Raw genomic sequence first — 22,366 nt, forward strand, 5'->3', positions numbered from 1 at the left:
GTAGAGAGTTGGGTTGTATCTTGTGTTGTGTCAAAAGGACTCAACAGTAGTATAAGACAGCTCCCTGCCTGGTGAGATATTATTTGTTCTACAAGGTTTTCTCTAGAACAGTATTGCTAAAACTTGGTGGGGAAGTAATGCATTCTGCTGGATCCATAGTGTGGGTGTACAATAGGATGTATAACCAAAGTAATACTGTTGAAACAAAACTGAGCTGAGGAGCCAGTGGGGAGATGAAGATTTCCAGTTCAGGACAGTGCTGTCTCTGTCCAGCTGTGACTGGAAGGGCAGGGATTGGCACAGGTGAATAACAGCTGGGGTGTAAACACACAGAGAAGGTGCCTTTCTGGGTCAAGCCAGTGCTTCAAGAAGCCCAGTGTTCTGCCTGTGATGCTGGCAGTGGAAGATGGTGTTTGGTGAGACACTGTGAGCTTTGCGGTGGTCCATTTGACTCATGCTCAGTTGTTGTATCAGGGATGTTAGGAGGTGCATCTGCCTCTGCAGTTCCTTTTGGTGACAGGTTCCTGGAGTTCACTGCTCTTTGTGGAAAGGATGACTTTTTTGTCTCTGTTAAACCAGTCTCCTGGTTTGGTTGAAAGCTCATTACTTATGAGTATTGTGAGCTTTGGTGAACTGTTGTTCTGCATCCAGCTATCTGTAGTCCCCGTGGTTTTGTAGACCTTTATCATAACCTCTTGCCATCCAGCCTTCTCTCCAAATTAAAGAGTCCCAGCTGTCTTTCTTCCCTCTCTCCAAAAACTCCTAGAGAGACTAAAGTTTCTCCTTTGAAGGATTTCTCTGACTCGCCTTTATGGGACATTGGATTAGTTTGGAAGTAATCTGACCTGTGTGACCCACACTTTTCCAAAGTACCCCTGAGACCCTCTGGTTGTGATAATCAGATGTGTTCTTTTCTCTCATCTGGTGAACATGAGGAGCTTTGATTGTTCAGGATAATAGAACTTGTACTCAGCTGATATTGCTAGTATGTTTTGGGTTTGAGGCATTTGTATTTTCAGAGAAGGAACCATGTAAAGGCCTTTTAGTAGGATTTTGACTTTGATCCAAATATGTATTTATTGTTTAGAAAAGCTTGTCTCAAATTTTTGGAAGGGAAGTTTTAAATGGATTGTCCTGTGGAATGTTTGCAGGGCTTAGAGTCATGTTTGAGCTGAGCATTTAATTTTAATTTTAAAAGTCACTTTGACTTTTATTGAAGCTCTAATATAAATAGCAGGAGATGGAAATGTTGTCCAGATTAAATTGTCTCAAATTTATGTGTATGCTAAAGAAGCACTGTGTGCTGTCAGATATATTTGGAAGGAAGAGCTCCTTATCAAATTCTCAGTGAGGCTTTGGTCCAGTCCAGGAAAGCTGTGTGGTTTCCAGGGCTCAGAATGGGGCAGGCTTTGGTGCTGGATTAGAAGTATTGCCTGAGTCTGTGCTGAACTGTGCAATGGAAACACCATGGAAACTCTGAAGTCAGCAGCACTGTGATCTTTCTGTGGGGAAGAGCAGGGTGACTTTCTTTTTAAACCCTTAGGCATTCGTGGGGGAGAGGGGGAGCAATCTGCTAGTGATCCCTACCACATAGCATCTACAATTTCATAAACATGCCCCTAAACCTGAGGGTTTAAGTAGCACAAGATCAGAGTGGGAATGTGGAATGCTGACCACATACCTCTTTAAATGGGTAGCTGTCATTCTTGCTTGTTTTGTTTTAAGAAAAGAAAGAAGGGTTGAATTCAGGACATTCAGGACATGTATTCAGAAGAATATGGAGTACCTAATATCAGATGTCTTTATACAGAACTCTGTAAAGGCATTGTGGCACCTTTAAGTCTGTATACATGTCCTGAAGACTTTGTAACTGAAGGTCCTTCCTTGTCATTGACACCATTCTGGCACAGCCTTCAGGAACTAGAAGCTGAGCAACTGGCTGTGCTCATCCATACAGATCAAGATCTAGGCCTAGTACTAAAATGAGATAGTTCCTCAGCAAGGGAAGAAGATGAGCAAGAACAGTTAAAATCCTTGCTCTGAATCAGTCACATGTATCTTGAGAATTGGACATGTATGTACATGCTGTTCTGGAACAGCTACTCTGAAACATTCACTCTGATAAAATGATGCTTTGTTAGGGTTGGCTGAGCCCACTCTCAGCCAGAATTCAGCAAAACACAGAGCTCTTATCCTTCACTTTCAAACTGCTCTCGTGTGGTGCTTACTTGGAAGCAGCTTTCATGCTTGAAACCTTGTCCTGCATTACTCTGACTTCCATCTAAGTGTGAACAGGAACCAGGGAACAAGAGTGTTATGGAGACGTGTGCAACAGAAGGGCTTAGAAGAAAAGCCAAAGTACGTAGAAGAAGGCAGGGAAAGAAAGGAGAAAGTAATGAAGTCTGACTTGAGGGATTGACTTGGGCAAGCACAACAGTTAGAATGCTCAAGACCTTGCTAACCTAGGTTTCATTTTCAGGAGTATATCTCAGCTGCAAGTCAATGGGCCCAAGGTTGTTTTGAAAACGTCATTCACGTATCCCTGTTCAAGTCAGAGGACTGAGTTTGAAAAGCATATTTGAGTTGTAAAAAGGAAGGTGTGGAAGGGGAGCATACATTTTTGCAGGGGTAATGCAGAAAAACCTTACGTTTGTGTCAAACACATGTGACTTCATAATTTGTTTGGCAGTTGCTGTGAGGTATGAAAAAATGCCCAAAATATGTTTTACATTCTCTCACTCAGCTCCTTTGAGGATATTAGAACATTAACCTCCCCACCCTGCTTACTAATTTTGTCAGTCACAAGATTGACAGAGGCCATCTTTCTATTTGTAACATAAACTACATTGATAGCAATCCTCCCTTCTCCATTTACACCAATGACAGTACTTGCAGGAGTTTAGTAAACACCTAACCTTGCCTTGTCATATCACCTCATCATAGTGAGGTATTCAACCAGTTAGATGTCTATTAAAGTGTCTAATAACCCCGCCCTTCTTCCTCAATAAACTCCTCAAACAACCATAGAATCATATCATAGAATCACAGATTGGTTTGGGTTGGAAGGGACCTTAAAGCTTATCCAGTTCCAACCCCTGCCACAGGCAGGAGCACCTTCCACTAGAGCAGGTTACTTCAAGCCCTGTCCAGTCTGACCTTGAACACTGCCAGGGATGGGGCAGCCACAGCTTCTCTGGGCAACCTGTGCCAGTGCCTCACCACCCTCATAGTGATGAATACAAGCAGAAGGATGCTATCAAAGTTACTGATACAAAGTTAGTATTTCCTACCATATATAAATGTAATTAGTATACCTTATAGGGTAAAACAGGGCATAACTTCAAATGTACTGTGGTACTTGAACTGTCTTGGGATTCCCCTGCTTAGACTCAAGAACCTGAGAGTGATAAGATGGACACATAAGGAGACAGTAGGAGAGATGAGGAATCTGACAAACTGAATGTCTGAAGGAGATGAGGAGAGCCAACATGAAATTGTTTCACTGCAGACTGCAGTCAGTTTAACTCTCCTGGCAGAACACCTCAAAGCTCCTATGAAAGGGTTGGGTAGTGAGTGCTGAGCCACTCCTGATAAAATGGAAATGAATGTTCTGCACTGTATGGGAAGAGAAAAGATTAAAATGCCTTAACTCCTTCTTACCATGTTTCAATGCTGCCTGCTATCTGTCAGCTGCAGAAGTCAGTCCCTCAGCAGGCTGCTCTGTATTTGGTGGATGAACTATTTTTATGCCATGAATAATGCTTGGCACTCAACACCCACCGGTGGTATCCTATAAATGTCACTAATGATGAGTTTGGCACTTTAGCTCAAAGCCGTGGAGCGGGTGCTACTCAAATTTGTTAGGGAATTCTTCATTTGTTCAAGTATTGTCCAAAGTGGGGTAGTTCATTTGGTTCTGTTGACTGAAGGGGAAGAGAAGAAAGAGGGAAGGTAGAGTTTGGTGAGTATCCTTGATTGGTATTAGGGAATTCTATGCTGGGAGTGCCTCTGAGGTCTGTGTGGGAACACTTGTCTGATCTACTTTGATTAAAGATCTTCCCAAAACATGTTTTACATTATTCTTTGCGTTTGAAGGCTAAAAAAGGCAGCACGGAGCTCTTACTATGTGTGGGCTGTGCCTTCAGGTTGTGCCTGGTGCAATCCTTGATATGAACCTGTCTTTTATATGGTAATTTGCCATATACCCAATTGCTGTCAAACAGGGAGTATCTCTATGACATTTTTGGTGTGTAAAACAGTTCCAGAGTGGAAATGCTTAAGGGTGGTAAAAACTTTTGCTTTTCACATATCTTTTACTATCTTGACCTTATCAGTTGGCAGGGTCTGATGCAGAAGGCTGAGCTTCATTCCGCTTGACTTTCTCAGACTTGTTTTCTTCTGTTCTGATTTCTGCCATCCTTCCACACATATGAGGTGATTTGTTGTGGCAGGATCTACACATCTTTGTGCAGGGTTTAACTTGCCCTGTTTCTGAGAGATGGGGTTTGCTAGAGCAAGGACTCTTTGGGAGAGTTGAGGCAGCCTGTTGAGTGTTTATGAAGGTAAGGTGAAGAAGTACCTGGTGTAAGGACTGAAATGGTGGGCAATTCTTGAGATAGACCATAATACTTCTTCCAATTCCTGCTTCCCAGGCGTGAGTCCATCTCTGCCCTGTCCTCTGCGCCTGCACTCTCATCAGACAGCGACAAGGATGGTGAAGATGAAGGGAATGATGAAGATGAGCTGCGTGGGCTGCAGTCATTCCATATTCAGTCCAGCTGCAACACTGACAGAGACTCAGGTATAAACGGGAGAGGGGCATGTGCAGAGATGGAGGAAAATGGCATGAATGTGAAGCGGGAGGTGAAACACGCTGGCTTAGGGATAACAAGATATGGACAGAAAGACCAAGACAGAAACAGATGGATCGATACCAATTGCCCATCCCTGTGTCTGAAGAGGGATACGTTTCAGAGTTCTCTGATTAGAGATCAGTGTTAAATTATCAAGTTTCTTGCTAGTTCCACCTGGCCAAACAAAATCTGAGTTAGTGTCCTGGGCTTGGGTATACAAGCTGTTAGAAATCGACAGAAATCAAAAGGTACCTCATGGAGGGTTCTGGAGATGTCTGATAAAACTCACCATGGTGATTACCATTGCTGACTGGAGGTATTTTTACCACTGATACTAGTGTTTTGAAACAGGTTTTTTCCTAAGGCTTTAGTGGACCCTGTGGCAAGCATTCTGCAGTGGGTCTGCTGAGTAAGCAAAAATCTTATATAAAACAGTACACCTCCATTAATATTATGTAGTAGTCTAGGAAAGCATGTGTTAGCAATGTGTGCTGGTTCAAAAAGTGTAGGAATGCTGCCTTTGAGGAAAAATGACATAGGAGGTCTTTAAAAAGCTGGGCTGCTGGTCAAGGATATCAACTAGATATATATCTTTTTACCTTTCCAGATCCAGACCTTACCCTTTCAAGAAGCCTTTCCCACTGGGAAATGAGGAGGGTGAGTTGTTCAACCTTCAAACTGTGTTTCTTGTCATAGTGAAACAGGAAAAGAAGTTCCCATGGGGATTAAAAACTTCATTTACCGTGGTGGGAAAGGTGCAGCTGTGGTGGGAAACCAGTGAGAAGCCTCTCTGTGAAGAGTGACTAGAGAGTGGCAAAGTAGAGCCTAGTTTAAGAGACAGGGATCACTTGGGATCTTTACATCAGTATCTTTCCATCAGTTGTTATGCTTTTGCCCCCTCATTCTGGCCTGAATCTTATGTGATACTGAAGCTGATCATATACTTGGATCTGAGTGATGCATTTGAATGTTCATTTATACAAGAAGCAGCAACAGAAGTATCATCTTAACACTTTATGATTAAGGGAGGGAGTTTAAGCTGTCTCACAGACAACTTTTATGGAGATGGACATAACTGTGTCTTTTTGTGGGTCCTGTGTTTCCTCTACTGTCTTTCCATAAGTAGAAAGCTCCATCCCTAAGCCTGTCTTTGAATTTCCTTCAGGCCAAAGAGATAGCAGCTATCCAGCGCTCAGAGGCACCGATGAGCAACATACCTCGGCAGCGTGGGCGCTGGTCCCAACCAACCAGCAACATAGAGATGACTGTGAAATCCATGCTTGACTTGCGTCAGTTGGAGTCTTTCTCTGTTTCCCGTTCTCCAAGTCGAGACTCACTGTCTCAGAACAGCAATGGGGATGACAAAGAAGAGCAGGCGGATCTTCCTGTGCACATCAACAAAGTAAGGGCATTACCACTCTGAGGTGAATCTACTCTGAGTGCATATGTCCTGCCTCTATTTATTGTTACCTGCATATATTACTACTTGATGACATTTTTCATATCATTAAAGGTGGCTCTAAATGCCTTCAGAGAAGCTTGTTTAGATAATTCTGTTGTAATTAGTACTCCTTCAGTGTGTGGCTCTGCCATCTTAGGATCAAGGTTTCTTTCCAATAACAGGGAAGCCCTCATGTTTTCCCTCTAGCTCTTTAATTATTTATGGAAAAAAGAAACTGAGCTCAGAATGACAGATGTGTCCCTGATTACCTGTTAGCTCGCTCTGCTGGGGTGCAGTTTCTTGACCAGTAGCCACTGAAATGTGGCTCATATGACGCCCTTATGATGGGTTGTGCTAGATTATTAAATTCTCTTTAATCTTTGTATCAGTGGATCACAGCAGGTAATGTGTACTCATACCTCAGAAAGCTAATGCTGTTTTCCAGTAGCAATCTCTCCTGGTGCCTAACTTCATTAGAATTTTTCCTTCCTTTATAACTGCATGACTGAGAAGAGGGTTGGGCTTGTTGCATGCAGTAAATCAGTGGTTTTCAGCCGTGGCCCACAGACTTCTCTGGGTTATGTCTGATCAGCCTATAAAAGGTAATGGAAGAACCTGCTGCCACGTGGCGTGTACTTCTGATGTGTGGTCAGAGAGGGATAGGGAGTTCAGTACTTTACCAGGGAATTTTAGGGGATTGCAAACAGGAAACAAAATAGGAAGCTACAGCAGGAGTCTGTCAAGTTCAGTAAATAAGGAACAGGAAAGTCATAGGAGTGCTATGTTTGCTGTTATCAGATTTCTGATCATATTCGGTGTTGTAATGCCTGCTTTCTAGCTCTGCGCAGCACTTGCTGCCTTAAGGAAAAGCACTGTTAATATCCAGTTTTCTCTCTTTTAAAACCAGGTTGGCAGCTCGGTACCTCCCCAAGATAACCAGTCTTGTGTGCGACCCCAAATGATTCGGCTTGTGTCTTGTGAGGAGGGGATTTTCTCTCAGGAACTGGAACCTTCTGAGAGTGAGGAATGTGTAATCTACCCTGACCAAGATGAAATCCATCCCACAGACCCTAGCAGGTTAAAAATAAGCTCTCTGCTGTGCATGGCTTAGATGCTTCTGTTTTAGTTTGCTTGTAGCTTGTGTGGTAACTTGGATGAGTTGACTTACTACGTGATTGATGTCAGGCATGTTTAGTTGAGAGCTTTATGCCAGCTGGATACTAAAAGAATCTGAAACTAAGAAGGCACCATTAACATAATCTTTCCTCTTGAGGAAACTGCACATTAGTAGCTTCCTCCAAGTTTTTTTGTTGAATAAACAACTTGGAGCAGCCTTTTTACTCTCTCCCTTATCTGGGTTGAAATAAGCAAGGGAAAACTTGGAAGCTGGGAAAAAAACCACCAGTGATGTGTACATGGCAGTGAAATGTCCGCGCAGGAGAACTGACAGGACATGTACTCAGGAGAATTTCAAACCTAATTGGGCAAGAATTTAAGAAATGTATAATGTGATGACCCTATTGTGGGAAATAGAATGGCTTGCATGAGATAGATGGAATTGAAAAGGACACTGGAGACAGCGGAGACTGTTTTTCTTCTGCTGCTGTTTCTTTTCGTTTAGTTTTACCTCATTTAATATCCTGTTTCTTCCCGTGCTCCATTTTTTTTCCTTCCCTGAATTTTAATCTTCCTTTCCCCTCTTAACCTGATGCAAATAGCTGTTTAATTCCTCTTTCTTCTTCTGCTCTGTTACAAAGAGTGAGCTGACAGCTTTAGACAGGCTTTTATGCAAGAGTGCATGCCAAGGTTTTGCAGCTGAAGCTGCTAGCCTTCTCCCAGTTTCTCTTTATTTACATCTTTAATTCTATTATGATAACATTTGGATAGAGCAGACCCATGTGCTGCTCTGTCATGTAAGAAAGGGAGGCCCTGTGATGATGTTAGATACAGACTGGACGTACCTCAATGTATACAGAGTTTGCAAACTGGGAGGAGTAGTTGCCGTTCAGTTCCATTGGGTGACTTCTGCATCCTACTTTTGCATTGAAGTACATCTGAAACCAAAGGATTTCATGAAGTGGAAAACTGAAGTCTTCAGTTTATCAGGCAAAAGAATGGTGCTGTTGTCGTTTGACAAAGTAAGACTCATGAAATCACAAAAGAAACCAGGAACCCTGTCCCACACCACTGTATTTTTGTAAGACATTCTTCAGTAAATTAGTCTTGCTTGAACTCACAATCTTCTCTATTTTGCAACACAGAAGTTGCCCAAAGAAGCAGGTCATAAATATGGAAAAAATAGTGTATTAGGGCTCATGTTTATGGCAAACTGGAGTTTGTTTCATGCAGGTATAGGCCTGGGTTTAGTCCCTTCTTCATTGTGGAGACCTCTACTATTTGTTCCTCACCTATGCTGAAAATAACGCCAGGGCATTGCTGTGCTGGTGCCTGGTAGTCATGGGAAACTGACAACACCCAGAAAGTCAGACTTCACTGTCCAAGCTTAATGAAATGCAAAACCCATACTGTGTAATGATGAGAGAAATCAACTATTTTTTGTCTTTAAAAGCCTTACTTCTGTAATCAAGGGTGTTACCAGCACAGGTAAGGCCTTATTAAAGTTAGAATGTGCTTCTTTACGTGTAAAACAAATATGTCTTCTAGTGCTGTATCTTTCCTGTCTCTTTTGTAGTGAGTTCCAGGTAAAAGCACTGCCCCACGGGAAGCTAAATAGAGGTTATCACAGTAATGGATGCCCAGACAAACACAGTCCTGACAGTGCCTGCTCTGTAGATTACAGCAGCAGTCGTCTGTCCAGCCCAGACCATCCAAATGAAGGTAAGATGCAGAGACATTACGAATGTGATTATACATGATGTTGAGCACTGCAGGACCTTGCTGGGGTGGTTCTGTGCCATGTTTATCAGTTTCTATCCTGATCTGTAATACTTAATCCTCTTAATAAGCTGAACTGAGATCACACTCCTATTAATCTTGCTAGTATTGCTGTAAAGATTGAGGTGCATTTCAACAGGCACTTTAATGAAGCCACTGTTGAAGCAGGAGTTGGTTAAAGTGCACTTCCCATGTGCACCTTTGGTTTTCTTTTACATTGCCTAGATAAGGAGCCAGGTTTAGTATTGATTATCCTACAGGCTATGCTGCTTATGGGGTATGGTAGGTTAGAGAATTAATGCTGACCGACTTTTGCTTTAACATTCTAGGTTTGATTTAGCATCTTTGCTGAATGTTAGGTTTTGGTTCTGTTTTTACCCTGCCTAATGTTACTGTGATTATGCTGTTACAGCACTGAGGTGTTTTGCCTTTTCCCAGATTCTGAAAGCACTGAGCCACTCAGTGTGGATGGCATCTCAGACCTGGAAGGAGAGGAAGGAGAGGAGGATGTGGCTACTAGTGTGCCGGAGGGAGAAATCCCCCAGATACATGATCAGGAAAAATTCCTCAAGGAGCATTTTGGGAGCCTGGGCAGCACTGATGGAAAAGGTACTGCTCGATGGGGGGGAATTTGGGACGGCATTCCAGATTTGTTACCTGTATAAATCAAATGAGGCTATAAGTTCTGCTAGGCTTTTGTGGCTGTGTGTACGGGAGGGCAAAAACGGGGAGCCAATATAGAGAGGCCTAAAGAAAAGTGACATGTTAACTTCATCGCTCTGTGTGTAAGTCTGTGTGGATGGGATTGGGGTCTGTGTCAGTTTGGGTTAAGGGTTGTCCATGGAATCCTGAAGAAACATTCTCTTAGCTCCGGACTAGTTGTGTATGAAGGTATTACACTGTGTGTTCACCCCCCCCATAGGTGACATGTAGTGGCCTCTAGTGGTCTGTTAAGGCATAACAAATGTCACAAAAGAAAAGGCTGAAATGCTGGGTGGAGGGAGGGAATAAGAGGAGACATCAGAGTGGCAAAGAAGCTGGTTAGTCTTTATCGACCAACTCCAGCACAAAGCGTTTCTTTTTAGAGTTGATAATGGTTGCAGACAGCAATATCTATGTGAGTTGTCTGGTTTCTGTTTCATTTTTAATTTATTTTCTTCTTTTGATTGGTTTGTTTTCTGCTTGATGCCAGCTCTTTACAGTCTTGCAGGCAGGATAGGACACAAAGGAAAGCGAAAAAGGAGGGGGTGTACCCTTAGGGAGAGTAGCAGTTAAAGCAGAGTAATCTAAGTAGAAGAGAAAAGGCAAAGGCAACGTGAAATGATTTCATTCTCTGTGGTTTTAGCTCAGAAAATCCCCTTGGATATGGGGGAACGTTTGCTAGTCTCTGCAATAAGAAAAGGCATGTGTCAGAATGTTTGTTCTGTAACTAAACTGCTCCCTTTTCTCTCCCCTTTAATCAAAATTTTAGGTGGCTCATGTAGGAATCTGGAAGGAAGTGAAAACCTCAGCATATCTTCTCGCTTTCTTTCCCAGTCCCCGGCTCTCAGGTACGGCTCTGCTTGTTTTGAGTGTTTGTCTGTCTGTTTTTACTAATGTGAGTAGGTCTTACACTAGGCCCTGCATCAAAGTAGTTGAGCAAACTTCGCTCTTGGTGTGCCTATGCCAAGAAAAGTGTTAGCATAGCACCTGGCAGGCTGGCTGCAGACCCTTGTGATTTGGACAGGCCATCCTGTGTCACTTCAGCTGTTATGTTTCTTCCTACAGCAACGCTGTTTTGTCCTTTTTCCTCTTTCAACAATGCACTTAATTGTTTCATTATTAATGCCTGAATTGATTAAGTTGGAGGAATTGCTCCTAATATAATTTACTCTTCACTGTTTATACTCTTTTTATTCTTTTGCATTTCATTCAGCTTGGACAATGAAAGTAGGCTTGTCAACTTTGCCTTTGTCTTGCAGTCCTTTCTTACTCAGCTTTGTTTCAGTCTTCACAGAGTGCTCTGGTGTCTCATAATAGCCCCATGGGGTTATTATTCTTCCAATAAAACCTCAACCCTAAAACACCCCAAACGGCCTCTCCAAGCTGTTTCCCTTGTTTAAAAGGAAGCCTAACAAAACAAACAAAAAAAGCAGGCAAGAAATGGGATAAATACTTTGATTGATTTGGGTTCATAAATGTTTTAAACAAATTCTCCTTTATTCCCCATAAATGACCACCTGAAATGTCATTTCAAAGTAATTTCATTGTATAGGACTGAGCAGATTTAAGTACATCTTCTATGGCTTACCAGCTGTGTCTGGATTCACCATGTCAGGGAATTTTTTTCTCATTGCTGTATTCAGCTGCTGCTGCTGCTGTCAGGAGTGCTTCTTAGTCTGTCTTGTATTGGGACCTTAAGTATGTTTGGGAAGAAAGCCAGTGGATAGCTAATGTGTAAGCTTCTGGAGAATTGCAGTGGTGAGCGAAGGAAGTCACTGGTGCTCTAGAGATGTAATAAGAGAGGTAGTTTTATGTTATAAAAAAACCTCTGGGCTTTTAATCACTTCAGCTGTTCAAACATGCCAGATTGACCGTTGCTTCCTTTCTGAAGTATGCCCACTGTGCTTGTATGAAGTGGAGAGGAAGAGGAAATTAGGCTTTCCTGTTGTAGATACCAACCAGCTTTCCTGGTAATTATGCTTTCATAATGTTAGGAAAGCATAATTATTTCCTCTTAGGTTATCTTAGGATTGAAAAGGTTTAATTGTTAGTAAGGTGAGCTGGGAGAAAAGACCTGACTTTGCCCAGTCTTCCTTCTGCCTGAAATTTTTCCTTCTCTTTTGCCTTCACCTTTCACAGTGTTCTCCCTGGAAACAGTAACCCAATAGTATATGATTGTGCAGCCTAAGGTCAAATGCCTGAAGACCAGTGCTTCGGGCTGGGTAGAATAAAGTGTAACAGACTAAGACATTTTTGATTTAAAAAACCCTCAAAACAAACAGATAGGGAAGGGCTCTTTATCCCAGCGAAACTGGCTTAATGTGTGTGCCTGTTTGTCCAGGGCAGTTACATTTACTTGTTTTAACTGGGGTTTCTTTATCGTGTTCTCTAGACGATTGTCACTCTCTTCGTCAAATCTGATACTGGATTCAAAGCCCATCGAGCTGCCAACCCAGACCAGTCATTTTACACCAGATCTCTTGAAAAATGGCAGCAGCCAGCCTGGTGATGCTTTGGAGAACAACCAGCTGCTGGAGGGTGTAAATTCAAATCAGGCTCCTCATGTCCAGAAAAAACGGAGGTCAGCTCTGGAGGCCAGCAGAGTTGGTATGGCTCCTGGACGGGTTATTGCATCCTTCCCAGAAGGCCCTGTGAATGCAGTGATGAGAAAGGCACAGTCAGTTCATGACCTCGTTCATGAGGGTAAGGACACAGGTTGGGATGGTGATCTAAACCTGAGAATGAAATGGGGAGATTTGAGCTTGACTATAGATTCAGTTGAAGCTTATGTCTTTCTGCATTCTGAGCTACAGGCTTCTAGAGTCTTCTAACTCTTAGCCTGTCATGGGAAGATATTTTTAATTTGTAATGCAGATGCTGGTCTCCTAATTATCAGTCTGTGATGTTTGTCTGGCAGCTGCGAGAGGAGCAATGACAAGGGTGAAATGAACTATGTGTAAAGAAATTCTCTCTTGCTGTGGGTGGTTGCTTCAGGCCAAGACTGAAGTTCCTCAGGGTGGGGAGGAAAGAAAGAGGGAAGGAGGAGATAGTAATAGGAAGCTTACTGTATCCATGCCCTCTGTATGAAAGAGCTCCACTTTTGAAACAACTTATGAACCATCAATAAGCACTCAGTTCATTTTAAGTAAAAAATAAAGCTTATCACCACAACATCATAAGTAAGCTTTTGCCTGCTTCCTTTGGCCTCTCAGTTAATGGTCACAGTGGTTTGAGGTCTTCTGGCCGTACACTTAAGAGCAAGTCTCTCTTATCAGGTAAGCAGGATGATGGATGGACAAAAAAGAAAGCTGTTGAGGCTTGATGATATTAACCTGAAGTAGTGGTTCTGTACATCTCTCCCAGGGGCTGAGCTGAGGCTGGAGCAGCTCTGTTACTTTCCGATTTTGGAATTCACTGCAGGCTCTTGTCTCTTTTTTGGTATGTTTGTCTGTTTAATTTTTACAGATAAGGGTCCTGGAGTGATATCCTCTGCCAAGCAGCGTCCTCAGACTCTTGTGGAGGTTGAGAAGGATCCCAGACCTAACAATTGCAGGGTGTTATCAGCCAGTATGTTGAAGATGGATGGATCTGGTGCTCTGCTGGCCAAAGATGTCAGGGCTGCAAAACCCAAGTCCTACATGAACCCCACAACCAGCTTCCGGGCTAAGATGTCAAGGAGCATATCCGTAGGGGAAAATCTGTACCTTGGTTACTCCTCTGAAGTGCTGGCAGATGGGAGGACTAGCCCTCCAGTGGCAGAGAAGACACAGCTTAGTTCCACAGCAGATGCTGAGAAGATGAAGGCACCAGTGAAAGAAAATGTTCCAGTGAAGCCAGCACTTCAGCCAGTTGTAAACTGCTCATCTCCCAAGTCCTTCCACAGCAAGTTGGCATCATCAAACCGAGCACATCTGATTCTTGACATTCCCAAGCCATTGCCTGATAGACCCACCCTGGCCTCCTTCTCACCCACTACTAAAACAAAAACCGTGCTGGAGCCACAGTCTCCACAGTCACCTGCTGGGGCCTGTAAAAAGAAACCCTCTTTTCCTGAGGTCCGAGCCTCCAAGAAAGAGAATCTAACTGCTGGGTCTCTGGTTCCTGGTAGAGAGGTTTCAACAGGACCTACTAAGGAGAGCCCAGTGGAGAGCCCAGTCTCAAGGATGGGTTGCCAGGATGAGCCAGGGGTCACTAGTCCAAAACTGTCAGAGAGCCAGCAACCAAAATCTCCTGAGGGCGCACTGCCCAGGAGCAGGGAGCGGATCACCGGCATCGCCTGTGTGCTGGACACCCAGCCTGGACTGTGCCCACTAGACCCCATCAGGCCGAGGTCTCCTACAGCTATAACTGCCTTGGCACAGGTCTCAGGTGTGCATGGATACCCATCTCTTATCTTCCCCCTTCTGTCTCCTGTCTTTGTGAACCGCCTCACGATCCCATCACATTTCTTTACGTCCAGCTTCTGGCCTGTCTCGTCCTGTCTGCACCTGTCTCGTTCCATAAGCCATACCCTCAATGGTGAGACACTTCTTCAACCTGACATCTTTTTCTGAGTCTTTGATTTCCATTTTCTCTGGGTCTTATGTCTGAAAGTCCTTTTTAGCTGAATGTTTTGTAGACCTCAGCTCACTCATGTTTGCAGATGTACAATTAACCTGTAGGGGCTCTAACCTCTTTCAGGTCAATGCTAAAAGCTTATGTGCTGGGAATCCCCATGAATGTGTAGATCACATCCCCTGTGCCCCTCTTTGAGCATTTCTGACCAGCAGATGAAGGTGCAGGCCAACATGAGCTAGCTGAATGTAGCAAGCACAGATAATAGTGACAGTGGTTATGCCAGGCAGCTCAGGCTTTACTTTGTTAATGTGCAAGTGTGCGAGCTTCAGAAAGGTTTGCATACAATTGTCTTGCATAAGGTAATGCTTGACCAAGGTGAGTTCCTTGCTGTAGTGACCCGTGAGAGTGAGAAGGTCTCTGTGCTTTGAGGAATGTCTGCAGACTGGGCATGCAACACATGTGCAGGCCTAGACTTTGGCTTTGAGCATAAAGAGCAGAGTTTAATTTCAGTTTCAGGGAAACTGTTTTACCTGCTGAGAACAGCTCTCAGGTCTGTTACAGGCACTGGTTTAGAATACTTCAATCAAATGAAAACTAGGTAACTTCAAGCTGAAGCAAAAATCCTGCCCTCCAGTCCAGTGGCAGAGAAACTGCCAGAGTTTTGTCTTTTGGAAATACTCCTTCCTGAAACACTGAGCCGAGTCGTGCAGCAGGAAGCTGGATGTTAAGTACTGCACTGATACCTTGTACTTCCAGGGGCTATACACAGCACAGTTTAAATCCCTTTTGCTATGTTGTTCTTACTCATATCTGTGAAGGGATACTTCTCTAATCTCCTGATTGATTACTATCTGGTGCCAGGCTGCTCCATCATTCATTGCAATGGTTAAGCATAGTTATGGGTTTCATGCCCTGTTATTTTTCATTTTGCATTTCTAGAGGGATCAGATGCCTAAGATTGAAACACTCTCCTGTAGAACAGGAAATGTGATGTTTTGTCTGAGGACCTGCTGTTCTTATAGCATAGCTGCTCTGTAGAACAGCGAGAGCATCTGAAACGTCCACTGTGGCTTCTGCATATCGTAGTACAGCACTTTAGAACTGTAGGGTTGATAGAGACCTGTTCTGCTTCTGACTTGCTCTGTGACTTCGGGTTTCCACTAAATTTTTCTGTCCTTCCGTTTTCCTGCCTGTATAACAGCTGCAGAGAAGAGACTTAATTGTTAAAGCATTTTGACATCTAAACTTACAATGCTATAGATGTGCTTAATACTGTTGCTCTGTTTAACATTCTCTGCTGGTTTCTGAAGAGCTCTGTTGTGCACACCGAAGAGGCAGAAAATGCCTGTTACTCAAGCGTTTATGTTATGTTTGTGACCTGGCAGCTCACAGAGCTGGAGACCAGCATAAAAAGCATGATCAGAGGCGAAATCCAGAAATGATCATGAGAAGAAACAGCTGGGTTTAAAACAAAAAGAGGGGAGGAGGGCAGACAGAAAGAAGAAAGGGTGAAAAAAATGTGAGAATCTTGGACTGCTGAATCTGGCTGAAGCCCACTGTGCTCAAACTCTACAAGGCTGGGTGATTTGGGAACAAAAACTGCAGATGGAAGGATTTATTCATGCCCCTTTGTTCTTCTGTATGTGTTTATGTATAGATAGATGTTCCTCTAGGTAACATTTGTTTATACATCTAGATGTATTCATAAAATTAGCTGAGGTCCCCTCCAGCCTATTCAAAGCCAGTGTTCTTAGAATTGCAGAAGTAATAGTGCTAATGTGACCAAGTTTTGGTTTTAGTTAACTAAAAGAAGTCGAATGGCCTTTGTCCAGGCCTTTGCAAACTGAAGTTAACTGTAGATTGTGTGTCTGTGTCTTTGTTTGTGGTTTAACTCATGAAAGTGTTTATTTTATTAAAACATTGCAAGCCTTAAAATTATGCTTTGTTATAATGTCTGGAGGGAGTAGGCAGAAGATGGTGGCCTTCAGTTGCTTGCTTTTATTTTTCATCTTTGAATTACAGTGTGTCAGCAGTGCGTATTCTGGGTTGCTCAGAAATGTGATTCTGTTGTGACTGAATTTGTCTGTCCACATGCCTCTGGACCTCAGTCCTCACTAGAGAACACTGTGATAATTCGGTATAATCCTTCATCTTCAGCACTTAATTGTATACTGTGTGGTACACTTTGTTGTACCCGTATGGAGAATACATGAGGGAAAGTGTATAGATTTCTGATTGGGTGGAGGCTAAATTAGAGACTCCTCAAATCAGACCCTTTTGCTACTGGAAGAATTTATTCAAACTTGACTTTAATTGTAATTGAGAATGGCGTGGGTAATCTGTGCTGTCCTTAACTGTAGCAGAAATGTATGATCTGAGAAAAACCATTGCTCACTTTGGAGAGGCTAAAGACTGGAAAAATAGCAATGTTTGAAACAAGCAGCATCTCTAGGTATGAAGGAAAGTTAATGTAGAACTTCCTGAATGTCTGTTTAATGATTGGCTTAAACCAGCCCTATAAATTGAATGAGAATTGTGTGCACATTGTCTTTCAAGTATATATATTAAACAAAAGAAAGATTATGTACCCAACTGTGAGATGGCAGATATTGGAGTGTGACTGTGCCTTACTTTGGGTTTTTATTTTTCCTTCCCTTCAGGATCATGCATCAGTGTAGAGCAGTGTGAGCACATGGTATCCGAGCTCCAGGACAGCATGCGCAAAGCCATTCATCTTTACCGCATGGTGAGTGACCTCCGACAGGGGTTCTGTTACAGTGATTTGGCTTTTACAGCCCACGAGCTGTGTGCTTCCTGGCTTGAGGGGTTCTTGTTACTGCTGCCTGGTTGTGCACTTGACTGCACCGTAAGCTTGACCTGGGGAGGCAGGAAGTCCTGATTTCCAGCTGTTGGGTTTTCCAGTGGCTTGCTATGGTACTCTTTTCAGTCTGTTTAGCCTATCTGTTAACTGAAGATAACGGTATGCTCTTTTTCAATTAGGGAATTAGTTAATATTTATACAGTGCTTCAGAGAGATGAAATGTTTTAGGAGCTTTAAGTTTTATTGTCCCCATCTGTTCTGTCTCTGATGCCTGGGAAAAGGATTAGCAAGTGAGAGGTCCCATGGGAATCCAGCTGTGAGATGGAACATGCAACCACTCACCTGTCCCATTCACTGCCAGACTAGAGTTACATGCAGAGCAATATCATAACTCTTCCTTTCTTTGCTTAGCATCAGTCTGTCAGGCCTCTTGGAATGTGCGTGAAACTTTCACATCAGACTTCTGACATGTGGTCCTCTGCAGCTCTTGCCTTAGTGCTTGCGTTAGCTCTCCTCTGACCTTGCTCGGGTTCCTGTGACCAGCTGTGTCTGGCAGACAGGAAGAAAAGGAGACTGGCCCTGTGCTGCAGCTGGGAAACGTAGCACCTCCTTAGGCCCAGTATAAGGGAAACACTACCTGAAAATGTGCTTCCCATCTATCCTGTTGTGATGCCTCTGGATTTTGTGTGACTAGCAGAATTGGATGCATGTCCTGCTTTATGCCTAAATTGGCAATCTTGAATGTTGAAGAAAACAACACTTGAGTGGTCTGCGAATCTTCATGGCTTCAGTTCTCTGAAGGACTGAAACTGCTTACTCAGTGCTCAACTTAAATCCCAATATATCCTTTCCTTTTCTTCTCTGTTTCCAGGTGTTAAATGATACAGAGTCTTCTACTGACAAAGATAAAATAGCAGGCCTCCTGACAGAAACATTCTCCTCAATGAAGAAAGAACTGGACTCTCTGAAGGAAGAGGAAAAGCTTCCAAAGGTTAAGGAGGTACTGACAAAGCCACAAGATACCACTGCTCCATCAAATGAGGGATGTGGTGCCAATCTACCAAGTCCCAAGAGTTTGGGGGATCAGCAGACACTAGCTCTGCTGGAACAGTACTCAGAGCTGTTGCTACAAGCTGTGGAACGACGCATGGACAAAAAACTCTAAGAGGGGTGGCTTTCAGGTGTTTGTGAATACACAGAGATAATCCCAAGAAGAGGACCACAGAGAGAGCTTCAGACTGATGCTATCATCACACTGCTCTAGGGCTGGTGGAGAGACCTTTAGAAATTGATTTCCTCAAGCCCCTACAACTGACTTGCTCTAATTCTTAGCAATGTGCTGGCCACGATTTTGATACTTTTTTTCTCCCAATGGTCTTCAGCTTCCTGTCTCTAGACAAAATCTTGAAAGAGGAGTTTGGAGAAATTGCCTTGAGATTTCTTCATAGCCAGGAGGTCAGGATTGGGTGGCACCTAAGGAAAAAGGGCCACACAAGCTATCCAAGAAATTCTGAACTGCTGACTAAACACAAAGGAGTCCAGTTTAAGCCAATCCCTTCTCCAGGGCTTCATGAGAATCAAGAAGCAGCCTTTTAATGAGTTTATTTATTAATTTATTTTTCTGACTGTTGCTCTGTGTCACATTTGTGGCCGTTATCTTTGTCCTTTAACAAAAACTGTCAATCCCTTTCCCATATCCCAGCGAGAAACAATCTCTGTATTATAAACCCCCAACAGGGAGACAGGCTGGAGTGTCTGTGCAATTAATGAACTGTTTTCTGCTTAAATCTTGTCTTGCTGTTCTTTCTTTTCCTGCCTCAATTTTGTTATCTAGAGTAATCCTCCTGTTGTCATAACGACCCTGTCTGCTTTTCTCTTGTTTCAAGGCAGTCCCCACACTGTATTTTATCTGCATTCACCTCTGGGGGAAGGTTCTGCAACCCTTGGACCATGCTTTGGAGATTCATTGATGAATTCAGTAGTGATATTTTTAATCTGGAATTTAGCATTATGTTGATGCTTCATGACTGGGTTTTCTGCAGCCATTTTAAAACCAGGATTTGGATACAATTATGGACATTTGTTTCAGCCACTTTTCATGAATAGGAATTGGATATTGACTTTGTTGTAACTGGGAAATTTGAGCTGATGATTTATTTATTGAGAAGTGACATGGAAAAGCTGGTTTCCATCTCTTACAGTGTTAACTCTGGATTTGAGGTATCTTCAGTGCAGCGGCTCATCCATGGCATTTGTTCATTCTACTGTGACAGGAAAATGGTGTTTTTCTTGCTTTTCTAGGAAAACAGACTATTTCCATCCCAAGATCTTTTGTTAAAGCTATTTCAACTACCCACAGAGAATAGTTTTGTGAGAACTTCAAACAAGATATTTTAGGATGTGATTACCACCATTTCCCCATTCCCCAGCCTCTTTGATTTTCATGAATTCTTGGTCTGAGAAGTAGAAAATCTTCCCTTCTTGCGTTTGTATGTGCAATACTCTTCTCAGCCTGTGGAGCTTCTTGAAGCCCATGCTAACTTGTGTTTGTTCTGGTGTAAAACTGTCCAGTGATGTGAGCTTTTTTAGGCAATGATAAACTAAGAAAAAACAATTTGAAACCAATGAAATTCTTCAGCACCTTCCTCCTTAGCCCCACTCCTTTCCACAACAGGGTCAGATACCCCAAATTATTTATTTCTTCCTCCATCTCCAGTCTGACTTGTATTTAGCTTAAGGCAGTAATCCAAGTTAATAAAACTGATCCCAGTTGATAAAACTGATGCAAGCAGCAAGCTTTCACAGGAGAGAGACTCCTAGCATCTGTGGAAGTCACTGTGGAAGGCAGCCAGGCGGCATCGCTTGGTTCCACAGATTACAGGCTTGAAGCAGTTTTCTCTCATTTTACTGTCCTGGCTGTCATCTCTTTGAAACCCCGTGGCATTTGGAAACGTGGTCTGTTGACTTCTCTGTCTTTCTGTGACCGGGGATCTGCAGTGCTGCCCGTTTTAATACGGGGCTGGCCAGGCCAGTGTAGGATTCAGAAAAACTCCAGGGCTGGATACTCTGCAGTTTTGAGAGCTTTCCAGCTCCTTCTGTCTGTAAGTTAAACTGCGTAATCATGTTTCAGGTGTCCTTGCTAAGTTTTTCTTCCATGGGCTTGTACTGAACCTTTGAAAGTGTTGCTTTCTAGTTCTGTCTCAGCATCGCTGTGTGCTGAATCAGTTCATGTGCTCAGTCCTGTAGGCAGCTTCTCTTGCACAGACAGGCTTTGCCAAGGAGAGCAAGTTGAAAAGCAGGGGAGAGATTTCTGGCAGTTTCCTTGAGTGAGAAGGCGTGCTGAAGATGCCACGAGTGGAATGTACGGTGGCAGTCATGTTGGGTCTGTGATGGAGTTAGTATGGGTTAAGCTTGCTTTTGAGGTGGTTAGTTCCTTCACTTTCAGACTGTGAACATATGTCCTAGTATACAGGAAATACTGGGGCCACAAGACACTCAGGTAAAATAGCAGTCCCTTCAACCCAGGTATCTTTTGGTACTGGTGATGACGGTTTGAGGGTCTTTTATATTACTCCCTGTGCAATTTTATTCTATTCTATTAACCATTGAGGTAGTGACAAAAAGGGTCAGAGATGATATGGAAAAGCTAGTGGCAAGAATGGAATTCCCGTTAAGACAAAGAGCAACAACCAGTGACGATGGCATAGAGATACGAAATAAAGCTCCTTGGAAATGAGTTTTGTGAAGCAAATCTAGTTCTTAAGCTGATCAGAGTGGGGTTTGCTTCCTGGAATCAATTTTGCTTGGGGTCATAGCTGCATATGAGAAACCAGAGGTAAAATGTGATCAGAATGATGGCAAGAGAAGTGTTGGGCAAGTAGATCAGCTGGAGGAGGTTGCGTAGTTTAAAATAGATTAGAATAGTAGATGTAGGATACTCAGGAAAATAGAGTAGAAATAGAGATGGTCTTGGCCTGAGGAACACCATTTAGCCAATACCTGTGAAAGAGATAGTACAGAAAAGCTTCAGGAAAGTAGATTTAGGAGTGAGGTGGTGATCTGTAATTGGAGAATGAATTGGAAGGGGTTTGTTTTTAAATGTGTCCTGTTGGGCCTCTTGTTTCTTCATTTGCTGTCCTCTAAGCAACTAGTTTTTCTTGAATGGCAAAGTCATGAGCTGTTCGGCTTGGATGTTATGAATTTAGTAGTAGAAGTCCAGTAAAGGAGATGCTGGTGCTAATAATATGTGGTGAGGAGATAAGTGTTGCTCTTTATATTTTGAGACAAATCCAACTTAATCTTCCCTGATAGCTTCCTATTGCTGGCAGTAGGAAGTACTCCTGAAAATTCTAGTTTACAGAACAAAGAGAGCGTAAATGTGTTACATTTTGTTGCACCTTGTGAATATGTTTCACCACAGGCTGTCCATTGGGCCAGGTAGAGAAAGACCGAGTGATGAAACTGCCTGGGAAGTGAAGAGGCTTGTGGGAGGAGGTTAATAAGCTTGAGTCTGTCCCTCTTACTAGGTTGTGATCCCTCTTACTGATTTGTGTTGGTGTTAGCTTAGGCACAACCAGATATGTTATTGAGATGAGTTACTTGTTTAACATAAAGCCTGAAGAAATAATTTGGACCTGCCTGTCCTCTTTACATCCATTTGTCCCCTCCAACCCAACATTCCTGGTCAAAATGACAGTAGTTGTTGGTTTGGGGTTTTTGTTTCCCATCTTGTAAATAGTATTGCTTTGCCTGTGGGACCCCTGGGTTTTCACTCTTGGGCTCTCTCAAACTGGTGCAGTAGGAAGGGCTGCAAGCTGAGAAGGCGGCACACTCTGTTTTACTTGGGGCTGCAGGCAGGTACCACCTTCCTCCTCCCCATCCCTTGTAGCACCCAGGAGCTGTGTGTCTGGGAGTCTTGTGTTTCTCCCACCTCCTCTCTCAGGTTGTCCTCTCCATTCCATGCGACCTCCCAGGCTCATGGCTGGGGCTTTAGAGCAGCACCTTCCCCAGTCCCCCGTTTTGCAGACTCCGTTGTGACTCAGAGGAATTGGGGCGTTTATTCCCGAGAGTAGAAACATACAGACCTAATTTTTTTAA

At 43.2% G+C, this 22,366-nt stretch overlaps 1 protein-coding gene across 4 annotated transcripts in view; it reads left to right on the plus strand.

Moving 5' to 3' along the window:
• Positions 1-21,765, plus strand: part of MAPKBP1 (mitogen-activated protein kinase binding protein 1) — a 99,027-nt gene extending 77,262 nt beyond the window's left edge. For 2 of the 4 annotated variants that reach the window (XM_061462340.1, XM_061462341.1), the window contains exons 22-32: positions 4,653-4,801; positions 5,461-5,510; positions 6,019-6,255; positions 7,202-7,371; positions 8,987-9,132; positions 9,628-9,798; positions 10,661-10,739; positions 12,284-12,594; positions 13,357-14,409; positions 17,109-17,194; positions 18,141-21,765. In XM_061462340.1, the coding sequence (XP_061318324.1) occupies positions 4,653-4,801; positions 5,461-5,510; positions 6,019-6,255; positions 7,202-7,371; positions 8,987-9,132; positions 9,628-9,798; positions 10,661-10,739; positions 12,284-12,594; positions 13,357-14,409; positions 17,109-17,194; positions 18,141-18,434 (2,746 nt within the window). In that variant the 3' untranslated portion in view covers positions 18,435-21,765. Of the gene's footprint in view, positions 1-4,652; positions 4,802-5,460; positions 5,511-5,979; positions 6,256-7,201; positions 7,372-8,986; positions 9,133-9,627; positions 9,799-10,660; positions 10,740-12,283; positions 12,595-13,356; positions 14,410-17,108; positions 17,195-18,140 lie in introns of all 4 variants that reach the window. The other 2 variants (XM_061462344.1, XM_061462342.1) reach the window with 2 other exon arrangements.
• Positions 21,766-22,366: the final 601 nt, after the last annotated feature.

Source organism: Pezoporus flaviventris, unplaced genomic scaffold (assembly GCF_033815535.1).
Source record: "Pezoporus flaviventris isolate CSIRO_AGI_PZ_B2104156 unplaced genomic scaffold, CSIRO_AGI_Pfla_v1 ptg000035l, whole genome shotgun sequence".
In the NCBI taxonomy this organism is placed as follows: Eukaryota; Metazoa; Chordata; class Aves; order Psittaciformes; family Psittacidae; genus Pezoporus; species Pezoporus flaviventris.